The sequence below is a fragment of the Aethalodelphis obliquidens genome, unplaced genomic scaffold (assembly GCF_003676395.1).
Source record: "Aethalodelphis obliquidens isolate GAN/ISIS:26980383/991018 unplaced genomic scaffold, ASM367639v1 scaffold48, whole genome shotgun sequence".
NCBI lineage: Eukaryota > Metazoa > Chordata > Mammalia > Artiodactyla > Delphinidae > Aethalodelphis > Aethalodelphis obliquidens.
The window spans coordinates 14,620,736-14,644,929 of record NW_020837992.1 but is presented as its reverse complement, the minus strand read 5'-3'; the positions used below and the strand labels follow the sequence as shown (position 1 = coordinate 14,644,929).

At 41.6% G+C, this 24,194-nt stretch overlaps 1 protein-coding gene across 1 annotated transcript in view; it reads right to left on the bottom strand.

Annotated features, from left to right (window-relative positions):
- Positions 1-24,194, bottom strand: part of COLGALT2 (collagen beta(1-O)galactosyltransferase 2) — a 148,132-nt gene that overhangs the window by 50,371 nt on the left and 73,567 nt on the right. Inside the window, exons 5-6 of the mRNA XM_027083049.1 lie at positions 20,529-20,733; positions 14,591-14,710 (exon numbers count right to left, since the gene is read on the bottom strand). Coding sequence (XP_026938850.1) covers positions 14,591-14,710; positions 20,529-20,733 — 325 coding nt within the window. The remainder of the gene's footprint in view (positions 1-14,590; positions 14,711-20,528; positions 20,734-24,194) is intronic.

Here is a 24,194-nt window from a genome sequence, read left to right as displayed (position 1 = left end):
GCTTGGAGCGAATCCTAACACTTGTCTATAGTTTCTCCTGGACTTCTTCCATGGCCGCAGCCACCACCCTAGCTCAGGTCCTCCCTCACTCACATGCTTGGGCCATTTTAATATTTTTCAAACACTTGTATGCTCTTCGTCTTGCCTCGTTATAACTGATTATGCACACTGTCGCCAAAATAACCTTCTTCCTTAGGCACAGCTCTATTCTTGACCATCACAGTCACACTTGGCACTTAAGTGCTTTACAATTTGTTAACTGATTTCATAATCACCATGTCATTTTATCTTCACTTTTATTTTTTTTGGGGGGGTGGTATTGTTTGTTTTTATAGATACAGAAATTGAGACCAACCCAGATGTAGTCTTGCCAAGGTCAAATAGTGAGTGATTGGCAGAGCTGGAACTCAGTTTTAGATCTTCTGACTTCAGATCCAATATGCCTAATGAACTTTACATGACATTCTGTTGCCTCAAAATGTCATCACTGAGAAGAGGTACCTAAGATTTCCCATCGCCTCATGCTCTGATTTGCACAACCAATCTCCTCATGCCTCACAACCCATTTACTACTATCACCTTTACAAGATCTAGCCTCCTGTCATTCATCTCCCAATTTTCCATACAGCTCCTAATGTACTCAATGAGCAAGTACATGAAGAGTGCTTTTAAAAGTGTTAGCCAGTGCCGCCGCGCCAGCTGCCATAGGAGCCACAGCCGGAACTTGGAGAGGTCTTTTCTCCTCACCTGGAGGGAAGTGGAAGTGCCTTGGCTCCAATTTCCCCACTTTTGTACACTGACCATGTATTATATGCCAGAAATATTACATGGGTCCTGGAGATGTAAACATAGGTAAATAAACATAAAAGACTCATTTCAGACAGGAGGACCTTCAAGATGGCAGAGGAGTAAGACATGGAGATCACCTTCCTCCCCACAAATACATGAAAAATACATCTACATGTGGAACAACTAGAGAACACCTACTGAACGCTTGCAGAAGACCTTGGACTTCCCAAAAGGCAAGAAACTCCCCACATACCTGGGTAGGGCAAAAGAAAAAAGAATAAACAGAGACAAAAGAATAGGGATGGGACCTGCACCTCTAGGAGGGAGCTGTGAAGGAGGAACAGTTTCCACGCACTAGGAAGCCCCTTCACTGGCGGAGATGGGGGGTGGCGGGGAGAAAGCTTCAGAGCCACAGGGGAGAGCGCAGCAACAGGGATGCAGAGGGCAAAGTGAAGAGATTCCTGCACAGAGGATCAGGGCCGACCGGCATTCACCAGCCCAAGAGGCTTGTCTGCTCACCCGCCAGGACGGGTGTGGGCTGGGAGCTGAGGCTCGGACTTCGGAGGTCAGATCCCAGGGAGAGGACTAGGGTTGGCTGTGTGAACACAGCCCGAAGGGGGCTAGTGTGCCACAGCTAGCCAGAAGGGAGTCTGGGGAAAAGTATGGAACTGCCTAAGAGGCAAGAGACCATTGTTTCGGGGTGCACGAGGAGAGGGGATTCAGAACACCACCTACACGAGCTCCAGAGATGGGCGCGAGCTGTGGCTATCAGCGCAGACCCCAGAGACGGTCGTGAAATGCTAAGGCTGCTGCTGCAGCCACCAAGAAGCCTGTGTGCAAGCACAGGTCACTATCTACACCTCCCCTCCCAGGAGACTGTGCAGCCCGCCACTGCCAGGGTCCCGTGATCCAGGGATAAGTTCCCGGGGAGAACACACGCCGCACCTCAGGCTGTTGCAATGTCACGCCAGCCTCTGCCGCTGCAGGCTCACCCCGCATTCCGAATGTACCCCTCCCTACCCCCAGCCTGAGTGAGCCAGAGCCCCCTGATCAGCTGCTACTTTAACTCCATCCTTTCTGAGCGAAGAACAGATGCCCTCAGGCGACCTACATGCAGAGGCAGGGCCGAATCCAAAGCTGAACCCTGGGAGCTGTGTGAACAAAGAAGAGAAAGGGAAACCTCTCCCAGCAGCCTCAGGAGCAGTGGATTAAATCTCCACAATCAACTTGATGTACCCTGCATCTGTGGAATACATGAATAGACAACAAATCACCCCAAAATTGAGGTGGTGGACTTTGGGAGCAACTGTAGACTTGGGATTTGCTTTCCACATCTAATTTGTTTCTGGTTTTATGCTTATCTTAGTTTAGTATTTAGAGCTTTTTATCATTGGTAGATTTGTTTATTGATTTGGGTGCTCTCTTCCTTTTTTTTAATATATTTTTTCCTTTTCCTCTTTCTGTGAGTGTGTATGTGTATGCTTCTTTGTGTGATTTTGTCTGTATAGCTTTGCTTTTACCATTTGTCCTAGCATTCTGTCTGTCCAGTTTGGGGTTTTTTTGTATCATTTTTAGTGCTTGTTATCATTGGTGGATTTGTTTTCTGGTTTGGTTGCTCTCTTCTTTCCATCTATCTTTTTTTTATTATTACTTTTTTACTTTTTAATTTTAAATAACATTTCTTTTTTATTGTAATAACTTTCTTTTATTTTTTTCTTCTTTCTTTCTTTCTTTTTTTTTCTCCCTTTTCTTCTGAGCCAAGTGGCTGACAGAGTCTTGGTGCTCTGGTTGGGTGTCAGGCCTGAGCCTCTTAGGTGGGAGAGCTGAGTTCAGGACACTGGTCCACCAGAGACCTACTGGCCCCCACATAATATCAATCAGAGAGAGCTCTCACAGAGATCTCCATCTCAACGCTAAGACCCAGCTCCACTCAATGACCAGCAAGCTACAGTGCTGGACACCCCATGCCAAACAACTAGCAAGACAGGAACACAACCCCACCCATTAGCAGACAGGCTGCCTAAAATCATAACAAGTTCAGAGCCACCCCAAAACACACCACTGGACGCGGTACTGCCCACCAGAAAGACAAGATCCAGCCTCATCCGCCAGAACACAGGCACCAGTCCGCTCCATCAGGAAGCCAACACAACCCACTGAACAAACCTTAGTCCTGGGGACAGCCACCAAAAACAACGGGAACTATGAACCTGCAGCCTGTGAAAAGGAGACCCCAAACACAGTAAGTTAAGCAAATGAGAAGACAGAGAAATACATAGCAGATGAAGGAGCAAGGTAAAAACCCACCAGACCAAACAAATGAAGAGGATATACGCAGTCTACATGAAAAAGAATTCAGAGTAATGATAGTAAAGGTGATCCAAAATCGTGGAAATAGAATAGAGAAAATACAAAAAATGTTTAATAAGGACCTAGAGGAACTAAAGAGCAAACAAACAATGATGAACACCACAATAAATGAAATAAAAAATTCTCTAGAAGGGATCAATAGCAGAAAACCTGAGGCAGAAGAACAGATAAGTGACCTGGAAGATATAATAGTGGAAATAACTACCACAGAGCAGAATAAAGAAAAAAGAATGAAAAGAATTGAGGATGGTCTCAGAGACCTCTGGGACAACATTAAACACACCAACATTCGATTTGCAGGGGTCCCAGAAGAAGAAGAGAAAAAGAAAGGGGCTGAGAAAATATTTGAACAGATTATAGTTGAAAACTTCCCTAATATGGAAAAGTAAATAGTCAAGTCCAGGAAGCACAGAGAGTTCATAGAGGATAAATCCAAGGAGAAACACGCCAAAACACATATTAATCGAACTATCAAATATTAAATACAAAAACAAAATATTAAAAGCAGCAAGGGAAAAACAACAAATAACATACAAGGGAATCCCCATAACGTTAACAGCTGATCTTTCAGCAGAAACTCTGCAAGCCAGAAGGGAGTGGCATAATATATTTAAAGTGATGAAAGGGAAAAACCTACAACCAAGATTACTCTACCTGGCAAGGATCTCATTCAGATTCAACAGAGAAGTTAAAATCTTTACGGACAAGCAAAGGCTAAGAGAATTCAGCACCACCAAACCAGCTTTACAACAAATGCTAAAGGAACTTCTCTAGGCAGGAAACAAAAGAGAAGGAAAAGACGTACAACAACAAACCTAAAACAATTAAGAAAATGGTAATAGAAACATACATATCGATAACTACCTTAACTGTAAATGGATTAAATGCTCCATCCAAAAGACACAGACTGGCTGAATGGATACAAAAACAAGACCCGTATATATGCTGTCTACAAGAGACCCACTTCAGACCTATGGACACATTCAGACTGAAAGTGAGGGGATGGAAAAAGATATTCCATGCAAGTGGAAATCAAAAGAAAGCTGGAGTAGCAATCCTCATATCAGACAAAATAGACTTTAAAATAAAGACTATTACAAGAGACAAAGAGGGACACTACATAATGATCAAGGGATCAATCCAAGAAGAAGATATAACAATTGTAAATGTTTATGGACCCAACATAGGAGCACCTCAATACATAACACAAATGCTAACAACCATAAAAGGGGAAATCGACAGTAACACAATAATAGTAGGGGACTTTAACCCCACTTTCACCAATGGACAGATCATCCAAAATGAAAATAAATAAGGAAGCACAAGCTTTAAATTATACATTAAACAAGATGAACTTAATTGATATTTATAGGACATTCCATCGAAAAACAACAGAATACACTTTCTTCTCAAGTGCTCATGGAACCTTCTCCAGGATAGATCACGCCTTGGGTCACAAATCAAGCCTTGGTAAATTTAAGAAAATTGAAATCATATCAAGTATCTCTTCCGACCACAACGCTACAAGACTAGATATCAATTACAGGAAAAAATCTGTAAAAAAATACAAACACAGGGAGGCTAAACAATACACTAAATAACCAAGAGATCACTGAAGAAATCAAAGAGGAAATCAAAAAAATACCTAGAAACAAATGACAATAAAAACACGATGACCCAAAACCTATGGGATGCAGCTAAAGAAGTTCTAAGAGGGAATTTTATAGCAATACAATCCTACCTCAAGAACAAGAAACATCTCAAATAAACAACCTAACCTTACACCTAAAGCAAATAGAGAAAGAAGAACAAAAAACCCTCGAAGTTAGCAGAAGGAAACAAATCATAAAGATCAGATCAGAAATAAGTGAAAAGGAAATGAAGGAAATAATAGCAAACATCAATAAAACTAAAAGCTGGTTCTTTGAGAAGATAAACAAAATTGATAAACCATCAGCCAGACTCATCAAGAAAACAGGGGAGAAGACTTTGATTCAACAAATCAATAGAATTAGAAATGAAAAAGGAGAAGTAACAACTGACACTGCAGAAATACAAAGGATCATAAGAGATTACTATAGGCAACTCTATGCCAATGAAATGGACAACCTGGAAGAAATGGACAAATTCTTAGAAAAGCACAACCTTCCGAGACTGAACCAAGAAGAAATAGAAAATATAAACAGACCAATCACAAGCACTGAAATTCAGACTGTGATTAAAAATCTTCCAACGAACAAAAGCCCAGGACCAGATGGCTTCACAGGTGAATTCTATCACACATTTAGAGAAGAGCTAACACCCATCCTTCTCAAACTCTTCCAAAATATAGCAGAGGGAGGAACACTCCCAAACTCATTGTACAAAGCCACCATCACCCTGAAACCAAAACCAAAGAAAGAAAACTACAGGCTGATATCACTGATGAACATAGATGCAAAAATCCTCAACAAAATACTAGCAAACAGAATCCAACAGCACATTAAAAGGATCATACACCATGATCAAGTGGGGTTTATCCCAGGAATGCAAGGATTCTTCAATATACTCAAATCAATCAATGTGATAAACCCTATTAACAAATTTAAGGAGAAAAACCATATGATCATCTAAATAGATGCAGAAAAAGCTTTTGACAAAATTCAACACCCATTTATGATAAAAAAAAAAAACCCTGCAGAAAGTAGGCATAGAGGGAACTTACCTCAAGATAATAAAGCCATATATGACAAACCCACAGCCAACATCATTCTCAATGGTGAAAAACTGAAACCATTTCCACTAAGATCAGGAACAAGACAAGGTTGCCCACTCTCACCATTATTATTCAACATAGTTTTGGAAGTTTTAGCCACAGCAAAAAGAAATAAAAGATTTCCAGATCAGAAAAGAATAAGTAAAACTGTCACTGTTTGCAGATGACATGATACTACACATACAGAATCCTAAAGATGCTACCAGAAAACTACTAGAGCTAATCAATGAATTTGGTAAAGTAGCAGGATACAAAATTAATGCACAGAAATCTCTGGCATTCCTATACACTAATGATGAAAATTCTGAAAGAGAAATTAAGAAAACACTCCCATTTACCACTGCAACAAAAAGAATAAAATACCTAGGTATAAACCTACGTAAGGAGACAAAATACCTGTATGCACAAAACTATAAGACACTGATGAAAGAAATTAAAGATGATACAAAGAGATGGAGAGATATACTGTGTTCTTGGATTGGAAGAATCAACATTGTGAAAATGACTATACTACCCAAAGCAATCTACAGATTCAATGCAATCCCTATCAAACTACCAATGGCATTTTTCACAGAACTAGAACAAAAAATTTCACTTTGTATGGAAACACAAAAAACCCTGAATAGCCAAAGCAATCTTGAGAAAGGAAAACAGAGCTGCAGGAATCAGGCTCCCTGATTTCAGACTACACTACAAAGCTACAGTAATCAAGACAGCATGGTACTTGCACAAACACAGAAATATAGATCAATGGAACAGGATAGAAAACCTAGAGATAAACCCATTCACATATGGTCACCTTAACTTTGTTAAAGGAGGCAAGAATATATAATGGAGAAAAGACAGCCTCTTCAATAACTGGTGCTGGGAAAACTGGACAGCTACATATAAAAGAATGAAATTAGAACATTCCCTAACACCATACACAAAAATAAACTCAAAATGGATTAAAGACCTAAATGTAAGGCCAGACACTATAAAACTCTTAGAGGAAAACATAGGAAGAACACTCTATGACATAAATCACAGTAAGATCCTTTTTGCCCCACCTCCTAGACAAATGGAAATAAAAACAAAAATAAACAAGTGGGACAAAATGAAACTAAAAGCTTTTGCATAGCAAAGGAAACCCTAAACAAGATGAAAAGACAACCCTCAGAATGGGAGAATATATTTGCAAATGAAGCAACTGACAAAGGATTAATCTCCAAAATATACATGCAGCTCAATATTAAAAAACAAACAAACCAGTCCAAACATGGGCAGAAGACCTAAATACACATTTCTCCAAAGAAGGTATACAGATTGCCAACAAACACATGAAAGGATGCTCAACATCACTGGTCATTAGAGAAATGAAACTCAAAACTCCAATGAGGTATCACCTCACAGTGGTCAGAATGGCCATCATCAAAAAATCTACAAACAATAAATGCTGGAGAGGGTATGGAGAAAAGGGAACCCTCTTGTACTGTTGGTGGGAATTTAAATTGATACAGCCACTAAGGAGAACAGTATGGAGATTCCTTAAAAAACTAAAAATAGAACTACCACACGACTCAGCAATCCCACTACTCTGCATATACCCTGAGAAAACATTAATTCAAACAGTCGGGGGCTTCCTTGGTGGTGCAGTGGTTGAGAGTCCGCCTGCCGATGCAGGGGACACAGGTTCGTGCCCCGTTCCAGGAAGATCCCACATGCCGTGAAGCAGCTAGGTCCATGAGCCATGGCCGCTGAGCCTGCGCGTCTGGAGCCTGTGCTCCGCAACGGGAGAGGCCACAACAGTGAGAGGCCCGCGTACCGCAAAAGCAAACAAACAAAAAAGTCATGTACCACAATGTTCATTGCAGCTCTATTTACAATAGCCAGGACACGGAAGCAACCTAAGTGTCCACCGACAGATGAATGGATAAAGATGTGGCACATATATACAATGGAATATTACTCAGCCATAAAAAGAAATGAAATTGAGTTATTTGTAGTGAGGTGGATGGACCTAGAAACTGTCATACCGAGTGAAGTAAGTCAGAAAGAGAAAAACAAATACCGTATGCTAACACATATATACGGAATCTCAAAAAAAAAAAAAAGGTTCTGAAGAACCTAGGGGCCAGACAGGAATAAAAACGCAGACGTACAGAATGGACTTGAGGGCACGGGGAGGGAAAAGGGTAAGCTGGGACGAAGTGAGAGATGGCATGGGCATATATACACTACCAAATGCAAAATAGATAGCTACTGGGAAGCAGCTGCATAGCTCAGGGAGATCAGCTCGGTGCTTTATGACCACCTAGAGGCGGGGTGGGATAGGGAGGGTGGGAGGGAGATGCAAGAGGGAGGAGATATGGGGATATATGTATATGTATAGCTGATTCACTTTGTTATATAGCAGAAACTAACACACCATTGTAAAGCAATTATACTCCAATAAAGATGTTAAAAAAAAAAGTGTTAGCCATTGTTGTTATACCCCATCTCCACCCAGCCCAAACTCTTCTCTGATCTCAGAAACTCCAGTCTGAAATTCATAAACTCCCTGATATTTTCAGTCCCTTCACTTTTTCTTAATGTCTCTTTGCCTTTTTGTTTTGACTAAAACTTGGCTTTCCTTTGAGGACACTGCCTCCCTTTCAGCTGTCAGAGTGAACACTGATTTTTCTCATGTCCTCCAACTCACTGCAAACTGTTTCTCTTTCATCCTTCAAAACCTGGCTTCTTTGAAGCATATTTTCGCACTCTGTACCTCCTAATCATGTTCCCTCAGCCACTGATGTCTCCAACCTCCGGCTCACAGTTTCAGTGTCCCTGCCATCGTTCTTTCAAACCTCAGCATCCACATGGTGATCCATCCAACAACCAACAATCTAGAACCAACAATCATTCTCTCAGTGACCCACTACCATGTCTGCATCCATCACACCCTTCTTGTTCTCACTCTCATCAGTACCCAACCTAGACTTCATAGTTCATCCCTTGTAAGACCCTTGATTCCCTTTACTGATCTTGCTTGGCAAAACCCCAATCCTAGTTAAACCTGACTATCCTCTTAGCACCAAGAAGAACACTATGAAAGAAATTCACACAACTGCGTATACTGAGTCACTTCAAAATTATAGCCACAGATGTCAAATTGGCACTCGATACTGCCAAATGATGCAGCTGTACTTCCCTAGTAAATTTATTTTCCCATTCCCTGAGAGGTCTATTTTATGTCTTGTTCTCGCTCCTGGAATCTTCAACGTCTCTCTTGAGCTGTTGACTGGACTATATATGTCATAGAGAAGATGTTTAAAGCCAAACTAGACCTACCTTTTCCTTCCACCTCAAGCCTACAAACCCAGCTGCATCTCTGCCTACGCATTCTGCCTTTCCAGCTGCGATAGCATCCCTGTTCTATCTAGAACTTGTTTTCTCAAGGATCTTAAATTATCTTTTTGCTACATCATTAAATTCTCCCTATATTTTGGATTTTTCTCATCAGCATACAAACATGCTAAAACCCTACCTAAAAAAACCCCACAAACAGCATAAAAGACAAAACCAAACAACCTCTCCCTTGATTTGTCACTCTCTTACAGCCACTACCCTACTTCTCTATTCCCGTGCCAACAAGAGTCCACTTTCTCATCTCCCCATGGCCCTCTCTTCAGCCCACTCCAGTGGGCTTTATTCCAATCGTTTGCACTGACGTGGTTCTTATCAAGGTCATCACAGATCTCTACCTTGAGAGAACCAGTGGTCAGTTCTGTATCCTCATTTGACTTCACTTCTCAACAGCATCTGGTTCCTTTTTGAATCACTTCTTAATTTTTCCTTCCAGCTTTCTGCCTGTTTGTGTCCTCCAGGGATCTGTCCTCCACTCTCTCCTCTTCTTTTCTACGTTCTCCTACAAAACAAGTTCACACTATTCCATGGCTTCAAATATCCTTTTAATGCTGATGACTCTCAAATGTCTGTTTCCAACTGGAGTCTCTTCCCTGAACTCCAGATTCATATATCCAAATATCTCCTAACCTTTCAATTTAGATGTCTAATAATTATCTTAAGCTTATATGACCACAACTTCCCTCCCTAAGTCTTTTCCTGTAAAGCCATTCCCATTTCATTAAATGGTATACTAGGCCAAAATCCTGGAGTCATTACTGATTCCTTTCTTTCCTTCATGGGCTGCATCCAGGTCTCTGTATGTCCTGTTGGCTCAACCCCCAAAATATATCCCAAATCCACCTGCTTCTCATCACCTTCCTACTACAATTTGCATTCCAACCACCATCATCTCTCACCAGGAGAGATGTACTGGTCCCTTTACACTCTAGTATCCACACCCCAGCCTGAGTGATTTACCTAAATACATAAGTCACATCATGCCACTCTCCCTGCCCCACCCACATAGAATCCTGTTACCCAAAGAATAAAGTCCAAATTCCTTATTGTGGCCACAAGGCTCTGCATGATCTGGACAGTTCTTCCACCATAACCCCATCTCCTACTCAACTTCTCATTCTGTACATGCCAAACACACTGGCCTGTTGTTCTTGGAGTACCCCAGGCTGTTTCCTAACAGCCTTTGCATGTGCTGCTCTTTCTGCTTGAAACACTCTTCTCCCAAATATTCACGTGGCTACTTCCTTGATATATTGTATAGTTCTCTGTGTTGGAATATAAATTCCTTGATGGCAGAGCTTCTGCTGGTTTGTCGACTGCTGCATCCCCAGCATATGAACAACCCATGGAACATAGTATGTGTTTAATAAATACTTATAGCCTGATGCGCTCTTCTAAAGCCTTCCTTGCATCCTTACTGCTTTTAGAATGGGCATTGTACTTTAGCTGAGCGTTCAAGAATCATAACGATTAAACCACTCCAACACTCAAACTTTATTGCCTTCTACTGTTTAAAGCCTACTCTCTTCCAGGGTGTGAATGCTTTTTGAACAATGCCTTTGTTCAGTCTGTTTCCTCTACGTATAGTGCCCTCACCATAACACTCCCTTTGTTTAAACTCCACACTTCTATCAAAGCCCAGCTTAAGAACTGTCAGGCTCTCCTAGATCACGCCAGCCCGCAGCAATCTCTCCTTACTCCAAATTCCTACTGCCCTTATAACTGCTCCTTTCACAAAGCAATATACTGCATCATTGGGGTCTTTTTAAAATGTCTGTCCTGTCTCCCTAGTTAAATATAAACACCCAAAACAGAATTGGTTGTAAAATGTTGTGAATCCCCAGTACCCTCATAGAGTGACTCATACATTGTAGGTAGGCATTCGGTGTTTGTACATAAATTTTATACCTCTTCTAATGCTTCAGTTGTACAGTCTATTAGCAGCCATTTATTAACTGCCCGTTGGGTTCCAGATGAACTAGTGCGTTTAGCATCTAGTTCATCTTTCCTGAGGACACTTGACAGCTATGATTTCATCATCACCAGCCTTTTCTTAATCCTACATAGGCCTTCAGTGTGTGTTTCTGCATTATTACCCTCAAAGGTTTATTTTCCAATTATTTTATTATCCCAATTATGCTCTGTCTTTTAAAATTCAGGATCTAAAATTTTAACAAAATTATAACTAGAGAAGGTAAATACAAGAATTAAATAAAACACCATATATAAAGTGCCTCTCACTAGAGTTGGAGTGTACGGGGGATCAATAACGACAGCTATAAATTACAGGTTCTTCCCAAATGAAATCTACCTGCCTAGCATAATGTTGTACATATTTTTAATCATTAAAATTGATTTTGATAGTGTGTGTGTTTCTGTGTACAGGGAACTTTCTATGCTCTCAGTTCTGTGGGGGAAAAGAAGAGAAGGCAAGGCTCTGGTCAGCCTCTCTGGGTGGACATCTACTTGGAGTCAAGATTGAAAGCCATGGCATGGGGATGATAAGGAGACACACACTACCAAGCATTAAATGGAGTCCTAATAATAGCAACACTTCTTTGTTTTATGGAGTTGATGTATATTCTTTTATTTGCTCCTCTCAGCCCAGCAAAGTCAGTGTTATTATCCTCACTCCACAGATAAAGGAACTAAAGCTCTGAGAGGCTGATTCTCCCTTCTTACATGATAGAGCCTGGGTTCAAGTCCATTATTCTGGCTTCATGTTGCATATTCTTTGCAACACAGTTTTTATTCATTTGCTCATTCTTTCATTCACTTGTCTGGTCATGCATTCAGCAAATATTTGTTTGTTACCAATTATATGTCAGGCACTGTGCTAGGTGATTGGGATAGAAGGCAATAAGATACTGCCCTTGGCCTCTGTGTCTACAACATAGAGAAGAGGCAGAGACACTATGTATTAAAGAAATTCACAAAAGAAATTCCTAAGGGCTGGTCCTAGACATACTATCCCAGTGAACCAGCTGATTATTCAATCCTCATTCCCCCCAAGAATACTCTATTATTAATAGAGTATTAATACTACCATTAATACTCTATTATTTCTCCATTATCTCTATTATTCTCTGTACTCATAGAGAATAGTAGTGATCTCTTGTTTCTGTTTTCAAACTCAGGGACATTGAGACCGGGAAAGACCAAATGGCTTGCAAACTATCATGTGCATCAGCAACAAAGGCTGTAATGTCAGGGGTGCTTTGCTCTCCATCCCAGGTATAGTCTACAGATATGCTTTGCTCGTCACCACCAATATGTCCCTGGTATACTGGGCTGACTGATGTCTTGCAAACACAATCCTGTGTAAAAACAGTAGGAGAGCTTGCTATTTAAAGGAATCTTCTGATGAACCTTTATAATTATTATTGTCTTACCTTCTGGTCCTAACCATGTTTCTTAAAAGAAAAAATTCTGCTTTCTCTCTATGTCCTTGCTTTTTAATTACTTCTCAAACACTTTAAATTCTGAGTCAGCCTTTTCTGAAGCCATTCTTGTTATGGAAATTAGCTGAAAAAAACCCACTGGACTCTTTTTCAGTCCTTATCTTCCTTGAACTTCCTTCCATATCTCATGCTCCTGTTTTCTTAAAATTCTGTGATATCACATTATCTTGTTGATGAATCCCAACTCAACATCTTTAGACTTGATAGAACTTAAGTTTCAGATTCATCTCTCCAACTATCCACTGGGCAACTCATTCATTCATTCAACAAATATTTACTGGGTGCCTACTGGGTGGCAGGGAATGGGCTATGTCTTGAGACTAACATGAACAAGGAATTTATTGTCTGGGGGTGAGAAGCAGGAAATAGATATTCACAAGCAACTCAATGGGTCTAAAAATGAACTCATGATTTTTCTTTGCAAATGTCTCCTTTAAACTACATGCATTTAAAATTCCTGCAGTCATTCCAGACATTCAAGTCAGAACTTACAAGGTTTCCTCTGCCTCCCTTTTGTTCATCCACAAATTCTTGGCTAAGTCCTTTCAAGTCTATGTCATAAGTTTATCTCCATTCCCACTGCTCCTGCCCTAGCTCAGATCCTCACCATCTTTTGCCTAGTTTACCATGTAATGTCCAAAACGGTCTCTTCACCTCTGACCTAAGACCAGCACCCATTGCCCCATGCTGCTTCAGCTGTGTTTCTCTTACCATGAGTGACCTTTCTAAATCCCGACATTTCAACCTTTCAACCTTTTAACCTGACATTTCGCTGCTAAAATCTCCTTAAAATCTCCCTTCCCTTCAGGAAAAGTCCAAACACCTTCTTATACACTAGAGGTCCTTCTAACTGGGCTCCTGCCTACCTCCTAGCCCTGCTTCCCATTGTGCCTCCCCAATCACCCCGACTGCCAACATACACACATCCTATGCTCTGGTGATGAATAACAGAGTTTCTCAGATACTGCATGAAAATTCATTGCAAATATTCCCTCCTTTGGGTAGCCATTTCCAGCATCCTCCCTTAGGCAGAGTGCTTTTGTTACTTTCTCCTTTGGACACCACTGCTCATTACACATAATAATTAGTGTAGTCCCTGATCATTGAGCATTTACCAGTTCTGACATCATGCCAGACCCAGAGGCAATATGATACAGTGTTTAAGAATCTGAGCTTTGGAGATAGCAAGGTTGGTTCAAATCCCAATGTATCATTTATTTAGCAGAATGATCTACAGCAAGATACTTAAACTCTCTACATCCCAATTTCTTCATCTTTAATATGAGCAATAATAAAACCTTTCACTGAGTTGTTGTAAGGATTAATGAGACAAAGTACAAAACATGTTTAGTATGGTATCTGTTACACCATAAGCTATTATTAAGTTGAAGTCATAATTATTGTTTTTGCTAGTATACTTTTTACATATATCATGGGGAATTTGCCCCCAAACCCTAGATGGTTTATCTTCATTTCACAACTAAGGAGGTTAGATTACTTGCCCAAAGTCATATAATTAGAAAGCAACAAAGTTAGATTTTAAATCCATAGACAAAATACCATTATAGCCCTTAGGACACTGTGTGGAATGTATTTACTGGGTACCCAGCTCTCCACGTGGAAGGGAAGCTCCCTGAAGGCAAAGACTTTGTCATATTCATATTTCACATAGGAAAAGTTTGAGAATGAATGAACAAATGAACAACTATGTTTCAGCCTTGGCTGACTGATGGCTGTGAGATTCCAGTCCTGGGAGAGGGAAAAAGTGGCTGGTATGTTCACGGTGGCAACGGAACATGAGCCACTACCAGGCCTCTGGGTCACTCACTCATTGCTTCTATCTGCACATGGATGAGGTTCTCAATGTCCTCCTGTAGGGTCTGATGGGGCTTCAGGGGGATGGGCAGGTAGCCGTAGTGCTCTCTGTTGCAGAGGTGCATCTGGATGCCTGAGGACACAAGAGAGGGACAAAACTGGCCAATCAGAAAATACACTTCTTAGTTCTACAGTGACAACTAAGAAAAAAGAGACTAGGCTGTGGCCAAAGCTGAGTTGGGCACTGAAATTGAACAAGTAGTTGTTCCGGGCAGGCTGTGTAGACCTCAAAAATGCTCCTTTATTAAGAAAGTGTAACCAGAATTTGGGGCAAATAGAAACCCTGGGCCATTCTTTGGCTCAGAGGAAATTGATTTTTTTCTCTCTGAAGAGAAAGCATCCTTGTGGCCTGAAATGAACACTAAAGGCATGACGGGATCAAAAAGGAGGCAAGGAATTCCCGCTCCAGAGAACAGAATGGAACACTGTAATCCACCTACAGGAAATAAAGAGAAAATGAGGAATAAAAGCCACGTTTGATATGAAAGCAAACAGGAAAATCCTGTAAGGCTGACAGATTATTAAAGCTAACTCTAAGCATATGTAGAACAAAAAATAAAAAACAAAGGAAACTTAAAATTTTCCATGATTCTCCATGGTTTGATTTCTTCTCTTAGCACGCATGGATTTGGAGTCAACCAACAGACATGAAACTTCTATAAAAGAGTCAGAAAGGGACAAAAGAAAGTCTGCATTTCAAGTCCTGTTAAGAACCTTCAGTACGACAATACCAGAGACATAGCACAGCCCTCTTGTTTTCAAAACCCGTCTTCACAGCCCCAGCTGGCTAACTCCAAGAGTTATATATAGCACCTGTGTTCAACCAGGTAGCTATGAATATTGGAATCAAGAGGGTCTCAGAGAGATCCAGCAACTGACAGTCCTGACTAATGAAAAGATTGCTTAGGTAAAAGGATGAGTCTGCCAAGCTCCGGTCCATGTGTCCAAGCTTCTGATCTGTTAATTTCTATAATCACCTATGCTTTGCAGACAGAGAATTACCTGCACAGCGACTTCTCTATTTTGTGCAGATGAAATTTCCTCCAGTCAGCTGCATCTCCTGCCAAATCAGGTGGAGCTGTCTTGTGGGATTAACAGAGAAGAACGAACAAAGAAAAGAGCTCTTATCCTCCCCTTTACTGAACCCGGCTCCCACCAGGGCTGGTCCAGGAAGCACTGTCACTTCTCTTGCCTTCACCAACAGGACTCACTAGCTCTACTGTTTGCCGACATGAATGCTTCTGAGAAACTTCAAATCCAAACGGACCCTCTTGCAAAGTCGTGATGAATTCAGGAAACAGAAGGGAAATGATTTAATGTTTAGGTTGCCTCTCTACCCTAATTAGGTAAATAATTTTACCATTCAATTTTCCAAAGCTTCAGTAAAAAGGGGAGGTGAGACCTAGCCAAGCTATCCATCAAGTGTGAGGGGAGAAGAAAGGCATTTTCAGACGTGCAAGGTCATGTTTACTTGCCATCACACTTCCTCAGACAGTGACTGGATGATGTGGAAGAAGAAGGAGAAGAAAGAGGGGCAGGGGGAAGATTACAAAAAAACCAAAAAACAAAAAACAGGGAATATGCAGGACATAGTGAACAGGAGGGTCAATACAGAAGAGAAGAGGAGGGAGTTGCAGCTCCGCAGCTGTGGCACCTCTCACGTTAGAGAACAACAGGAGGCTCCGGGACAGACATCTTTACACACACACACAAAGAACATCTGCTGAATCTGACCATTCTAAGAGGAGTTTTACACAGTCAGGGATTAGTTTTGGATGGCGTTAGTAATAATAAAACTAAGCAAATATAAAAGGCAATTGTTAGGTCAGATATGAAAGGAAAACTAGCCATAGTCCATAAATGGAATTAGGTTCACATGATTATAAGAGCAAAAACACTGACCATGGCTCTTTCTTAAAGTACCACGTAACTACATCAAGAGGACAGGGTGACGGGAAGAATGCGTTTGCGTGAACGTGGCAGAGGGAGGGGAGAGGACTAACTCCTCCTCTTCACTAGTGAGTCAATAGGTATTTGCCTAAAGCAAAACCAGAAAATCAAGAAGCAGTATTATAAACATGCTACTTAGAAACATGGATGTGACTATTACACTTGTACCATCATCTAGAAGAGTTAAAAGTGCTTGTCTTCTAAAAGAAGGAAATGGTACAGGGAGGTGACACCCAGGGGACTTCTGATTTTATAATAAACTGTGGGGGACTATTCGAATTGATTCAACTATCTACCTGGATAATTGGATAAAAATATAAAAAATTTAAAAGAAAATGTGTTGGTAATTAGATAAAATCTATGAAGGAACTTGGCACTCAGTGAAAGCTACTTCTGGGGCAAACAATTTTCTCTTTGAAAAAGAATGGTGAAGGTTACTATACCTTGAAGGCCTGTACTTCTTTTATGAAGAGAGCAAACATTTTCTTGCACTCACTTAGTACCTTAACATTGCAAGATTGATCTACCATCAAGATTGATGGCCTGTACTTCTTTTATGAAGATAGCAAACATTTTCTTGCACTTAGTACCCTAACATTGCAAGATTGATCTACCTACCTTTATCCTTGGTGATGGAAGCTCAGAGTTTGAGAAGCTGTGATTTGCCCAAGGTCATACCTCTGTCGCTAAAGAGCCATTAGTGCCAAACGTCTGCCCCTAAAGAGCCAACGTCAAGTATCTCTCTACCCACCCAGGATCTGGAAACCGAGTCTCAAAACCAGTAAACACTCTGGATTGCCATCCCCGCGCATGGGAGGCACTTTCAAGCACTCCCCGTGACGTGCAGGAGGAAGCTCTGCCTGCCCGTCACCCACATCTCTTGCTTCTTTTGACTCACGGCAGACATGTGGAGGATGACTGGCTGGTGCCAGAGATGGTTACTGTGGCCGTGACACACAGCCCAGATCACTGGCCACAGCAGGAGGTGAACTCCCAACCCTGGCTTCATTAGAGCCACGGAGACTTGCCCATGACCCCTGTGCTCTCTTCTTGGGCTGGATGGGCAGCCACGCCCCAGCACTCCAGCACCCTTGGATTGCCCCTGTCACTCCTCATCCACATGTGGCAATGCCTGGAGTTGGAGGTGAAAGATTAAGTGTCGAGGTTTGTGGTTAGATGGTCCTGCCTGGGACATGTGGACCCTCTATTTCCTTCTGGACATTTAAAAAAGGATACTCCATGGGACTTCCCTGGTGGTGCCGTGGTTAAGAATCCTGCCAATGCAGGAGACACAGGTTCGAGCCCTGGTCTGGGAAGATCCCACGTGCTTCGGATCAACTAAGCCCAGGCGCCACAACTACTGAGCCTGCACTCTACAGCCTGCGAGCCACAACTACTGAGCCCGTGCACCCCAACTACTGAAGCCCGCATGCCTAAAGCCCATGCTCTGCAACAAGAGAAGCCACTGCAGTAAGAAGTCTGCGAACCACAATGAAGAGTAGCCCCCGCTCGCCACAACTAGAGAAAGCCCGCGTGCAGCAACAAAGACCCAACACACCAAAAAAAAAAAAAAAATGATACTCCAATGGATGATCCATAGCTAGGGAGCTTCATAAGAGTGAGAACAAAAGAATATAAATCATCTTTCATCAAGACTCTTTCAAGAGAGAAGGGAAGTGCCTTGCTTTGAACCTAAGAGGGAAAGAGCTTAGAAACACTCCATGGGCTGCACAGAACTCCAGGCTCATTCAAGTCTCTCTAAAAATACTTCAAGCTGAGTAAAAGTGCTATTTTAGAGCCACATGACTGTCAGGAAAGCTCTTTCATTCCCCCAAATGACAGTCATTCTTTCCTATCTTGACTCCTGCCCTATTCACAGTTTGTACCACTGATCTGACCCCTCAGCTTTCACTGCTTCATAACTATTATTTGTTTCCACATGTAAAGATCTTACCTCCCCCACTGTCACAGAGCCTAACACAATGCTAGGCACAGCAGGAAAGTCTACAGGACTGACCCTCTCTCCTTGCTTTTCTGCCTCTCTCCTCCCAGCGGAATCATCAAACAGCTCTGGGCCTCTGCACCTGCTTTCAATGTCCTGGGTAGGCCTACGGGAATCTGACCAATAAAGAATGAAGTCAAAGTGAACAGGCCAAGCAAGGGGCATAGCTGAAAAATGAAAAATTCCTATCTAGCTCATGTCATTCTTCCAGCCCCAAATCCAATTCTTGGTTTTAAAAACTATATCATAATAATTTAGTGACTGGGTCACAATAATGCCTTGTGCAATGTCTATCAAGGAGGCCTTTGTTAGGCAAAGATCATTATCGTAATTGTTAATAGCTCAATTTCTTGGAGCATCTTTACTTCAAGCTCTTAAGCAAAAGGACTGGCACAAGTTGAAGGACTGGGAAGGCCCTGAGTCTGCTTCCCATCCTGGAGAAATCAGAGCCAATCACAGACCAAGTGGAAAGAAGCAGTTACCATTAACGCTGACACAAGGACCTTCATGAAAACTTCCAATCCACATGCCTATGAGAACCTTGCTTTTGCCCTGACACAGACCTAAAACATGTCTACACCTGGCCAAAGGGTCTAAATGGTTCTAGCTGCCAAGGGAAATAATAATCAGCTTTCCACATTTCCACCAAATATTCTCATTCCTACCAAATCTACAACTGATAAGTGGGATACCTAAGGCTTCTAGGATGGCCTGATGTGTGAGTTGTAGCTTGAATTTTATTAATATTCGCAGCTGCCAGCAACCTGCCTCAACTGCCTGGGGTCTGTGCATGATCTCATCCACCCTGACCATACAGCCACATGAATTTATACACCATCTGCCCGGTTTCTAAACTCACTTTTGCTAGTGGTTAAGTGGCACATTTCTGGCTCATTGATAATGGGACCTGGCCTCTGTCAGGAAGGTCTGAATGATCCTGAGAAGAAAGCCTTGCTTTAGGAATGTTGTGTATCTTCATGTTGAACCACTTTAGTGAATTATATCCTCCCTGACTGCATGTGCAAGTGACACAAGAGTAATAACCTACTTTCCTACTGACTTGTCGTCCTCTAAAAGTCTACAATGGTTCATGAAAGAGTGAAGTCTGGTTTTGCCTTTCCTTCCAGGGGGACTGTGGCAGAGACTGCTGGTTACCTCCCAAAATTTGTTTTCTCCTCCCAGAGAGAGAATTGGGGCTCTAGACTGCATAGAATAAAGACAACATTTTGAGCCTCCCAACATTCTGAGCTAGATGTTGTCCTATGTCCTAAGTCTGGCTAATGGGCTATGCATGGCAATGATGTGTTCAACTCCTGGATGTGTTCAACTACCCTTAAAGGGGCGGAGAGTGCCCTCCCCTCTATGGTTTTCACTCAACAGCTGAAATGCATCTATACTGATGAGACATGTTGGATCATAGGATTAAGGACAATACCTCATGGAAGGTGGAGAAGCAATAGAGAAGGAGCCTGGGTCTCTGAAAACTTTGTGGAACAGAGCCACTGTACTAGCTCTGATTTTTTTTTTGAGAAGAAATAAACTTCCATTTTTAAGCCTGGGTCTTCCCCAGTGTACTTTTGGCCCTCTGTCACAGTTTTCTAATTAAGTAAAGGACTCCTATATTGAACAAAGCAATGCAATAGCACCGTAAAGAACGAATCACAGGCCCACGACAACCACCACCACCTTTTTTTTTTTTAAAAGAGAGTGGATTCTTGGGTAGGGACCAGTCCTGGCTCTTGGTCATTGGTGCTCACAGGGACAGCAACACAGAGGGTGCTGGTATGGTTACTGCAGACAATTAATTGCCTCTAACACTACTTGAATAGGAAGCCTATTTCCTTATTAAGAGTGTTTTTTTAATAAAATGCACAAAACAAAGGAGCTGGTTATTTGCAGTGTTTCCATGGTGGCACTACAACCACATACAAACAAGTACCTGCTTGCCTGCTGGAGAAGGCAAAGACGATGATGTCATCAAAGGTCCAGGTGTAGTCCTGGTGTGGGGGGTAGAACACCAGCTTGTCAGAGGCTTCCTTCCTGAGGTCAATTAGGAATGTGGAGTGGACCATGGGGACCGGAAAGCAGCCCAACCTCTTCCATTCTCTAATCTGAAGATAGTCTGGGGTCCGTTTATAGAAGCCCTGTAAGGAACAAATGGCTGGGTTATGTTCACTGATCTGAGGGCTTCCTCTTTCCCAATCTTCTGTTAGGCTGACTCCTAAGTCATCACGGGTTAAGTACAAGTCCCCAAGCAAAGTCACCTTCTCTCTTCTTATCTTGGCCTAAGAATTTCCAGCTGAGCTCAGGAAATGCTATTTATATATAAAACAATACAAAAAGTGTCCTGTTACCAGAAATAATTTTGGCTTCAGCATATCTCTTGATTTAATAGTTTCATAAAAGTATACTTTGTGTTGACTAATGATTGAATATGACGTGAGTTATCAGAGGTGGTAGAGCAGAGCAGTTAAGAACACATGTTCTGGGATCTGGCTGTCTGAGGTTAAATCACACCTCAGCTACTTACTGTCTGTAGGTATTGGTCACGTTCCTCAACCTTGCTGTGCCTATTTCCTCATCTGTAAAATAGGAATGATGGCGCTATCTACTCCATGGGGTTGTCTGTAACAATTAAGGAAGGTAAACCTGAAAAGTGCTTAGAGCAGTACCTAGCACCAAGAAAGCATCAATAAATATTGGCTATTATTAAAATGACTACATTACATTGGCTGATATTTTTAACTAAACATGCAGTACTTAAACATATAAATGGGGTCTTTTTTCAATGCAATTACTTATTCACTATCCTGGTGGAGCTGCCACTGCTCCACACTTTTGGGGGGATTCCCCTTTTGAAAGTTTCCTCTGGGCAAGCACACAGGACAACCAATGCCCTTACTTTGTGGTTTTTGAACACACTGGTTTGGAGCAACCCAGCTTGTTTTTCCTCCAAACTCAACTGTTCATTCAACAAACATCTACTGAGTGCCTACTGTAATCCAGGTTGTGTTAGATGCTGGAGGCTTAGCAGTAAATTGACAACCCCAGTGTTATTAGCCCTCATGGGGTGCAGAAACCACTGGAGCTTTATACTCCAGTGGCACCAATTATAACTTGACTATTGCCAAAGCTCAAACCCATTCCAGAGAAGATCAAGATGTGTCTTGACAAAACATACTTAAAAGCATGTGAAGCTTGGAAAGGCATTTCCAAAAACATTTTAGGCAACGGCAGGCTCATGGAATGCATGTAAAGTTTCACAGGGCCAGCACTCTGAAGGGCACAATACTCAGTAGTTGCAAAAGTTCTCTCATATTCATTAATCAGTCACATTCCCTTACGGTCACACTTTCTGCAGTGGTGTCAGTACCCACACATTAGGCACTGCAGCCTCGTCTCTGACATTCCTTTCAGGGTCTCAACTAGTGTTCTAGCTGAGCTAATGCTCACACTGACCACGTGGTAAGGAAGAAGGATCACAAATTAAGACTTAGAAGATGTGCGTCTTAGAGTCATCTTTACCATCTAGCTGATTGATCTTGGGCCCATGCTTAACCTCTTTGAGCCTAAGTTTCTTCTCCTGAAAAAATGGGGTAAAAGCTGATTTGCCTATCTCGCAGCGTTGTAGAAGGGATCACATGGGATACGGTCTGTGAAGATATTTTGGAAACTGTCATGTATTATATGAAGTATTATTATTCCTACAATTTTATTATAAGCCTTAAACTTAAGGATCACTTAACATCCTTCAACTTATCAATATTCTTCCAAGGGACAAAGGGAAAACTGGTTCTTCAGAGGACCGCCTAAGAACACATGTCAAATACAAGGTTCTAGACTACGTAGGACAATATTGTCAGAATGAGAAGCTTGGAAAATTCATGATGATAATGAATCACTGAATATCCTGGGGGCAGGGAGGAAGGAAGCAGAGAAGGAAAGAAAGAGAGAAAGAGACTTAATATGCTTCCTGCAGACAGGCAGAGGCAATAGATGTGTCATTTTTTCCACATAAACTGAATGTTGTTGGTAATGATTCTGGTTCATTGACCAGATAAAACTGAGGTCATTTGGTTTTGGATGTGTTTAAAGGCTCTGGAAACCAAGGCCTGCCTCAAGCTTATGAAGTCATCGGCTGTTTCTGTTCCTGCCCTAGCAGAAGCCTCACTGGGGATGATAGAGAGCCAGAAACAGAAACAAATTAGAATTGCCTCTAAATTGCTTAGATTTTACTTTCACTGTGCAGAGTAAGTGAGCTGTTAATATTCAAGCAAATAAGACAACAGAAACTGGGAGGCTGCGGTTACTAAGACAATCCACTCGATGCTGGTGTCAATGTACAACTCATTAAAAACACCCCAGGGTGATTCTGCCATGTGAAGCACGGCAGATTATTAACTGAGAGTGTATGAACTTAAATTTAATATAACAGCTTCTCCCCAAGGAACTGATTGGCTTTTATAAATATGAACTTAATCTGTCCCTAAAGGAGATGTGGATAACATGCATTCAAAATCTCTTGGAGCTACAGGAGATAACTGTAACGAAAGAGTACCGCTGCATCCAGCAGCGTGCTACAGCCAGGAAGTTTGCAAGTCAGTTGACACGTTGGTAGCTTAAAATCCGTAAAATCAAAAATCACGTTAATCCCCACCATTGTAAATAAACCATAGACAGCAAGCTTTGCATATTTGTAATAATTATATCATCAAGTGACTGTACTGCGATTTACTTAACCTTTCCCTCAGCTTAAACAACATTTGCATAGTAGAAGTCCTTACACCATGAAAACTGGTAAATGCTACCAATCAAGGGTTTTCCCCCACAGAGAACCAGTCATTATATATTTATCAGCACACCACTGGCCTCATTCTTCATCTAAAACCAAACCAAATATAAAAGAGGGACTGAAAATTTAGCTCTTTGAGCGTGAGAACACACTTAACATATAATTTTTCCCTTAAAGAATCTTTATCCTACATTGATATGTACTACACTGATCAGTTTATCTCTCTATTTTATTAACTAAAGGATAAAAAATATAATCAGCCATAAACATTCACTGCAACAGATCTCTAGACTTCGAATATTTTACAATGGAAAAGAGAGATGATGGAAATTTGAAATTTTTTTTAACTCAAATTTTGTAAAAACATCTACCATGGCAGTTCTAATTATTAGATCTCTTTGGAAATATTTTGGCAACATACCAAAGGTCATTAAAATATTTAATACTCTTTGACTCACTAATTCCAGCTCTCAGAAGCTGTCCCAAGGAAATAATATTAAATATGGAAAATTTTATATTAATTATGATGGTCATTATAATAGTTAAAAGTTGCAAACAGGGCTTCCCTGGTGGCGCAGTGGTTGAGAGTCCGCCTGCCGAGGCAGGGGACGCGGGTTCGTGGCCCGGTCTGGGAAGATCCCACATGCCGCGGAGCGGCTGGGCCCGTGAGCCATGGCTGCTGAGCCTGCGCGTCCGGAGCCTGTGCTCCGCAACGGGAGAGGCCACAACAGTGAGAGGCCCGTATACCAAAAAAAAAAAAAGTTGCAAATAACTTAAATGTTTTTAAACTAAGAGAAAGGTTAAGTAAATTGC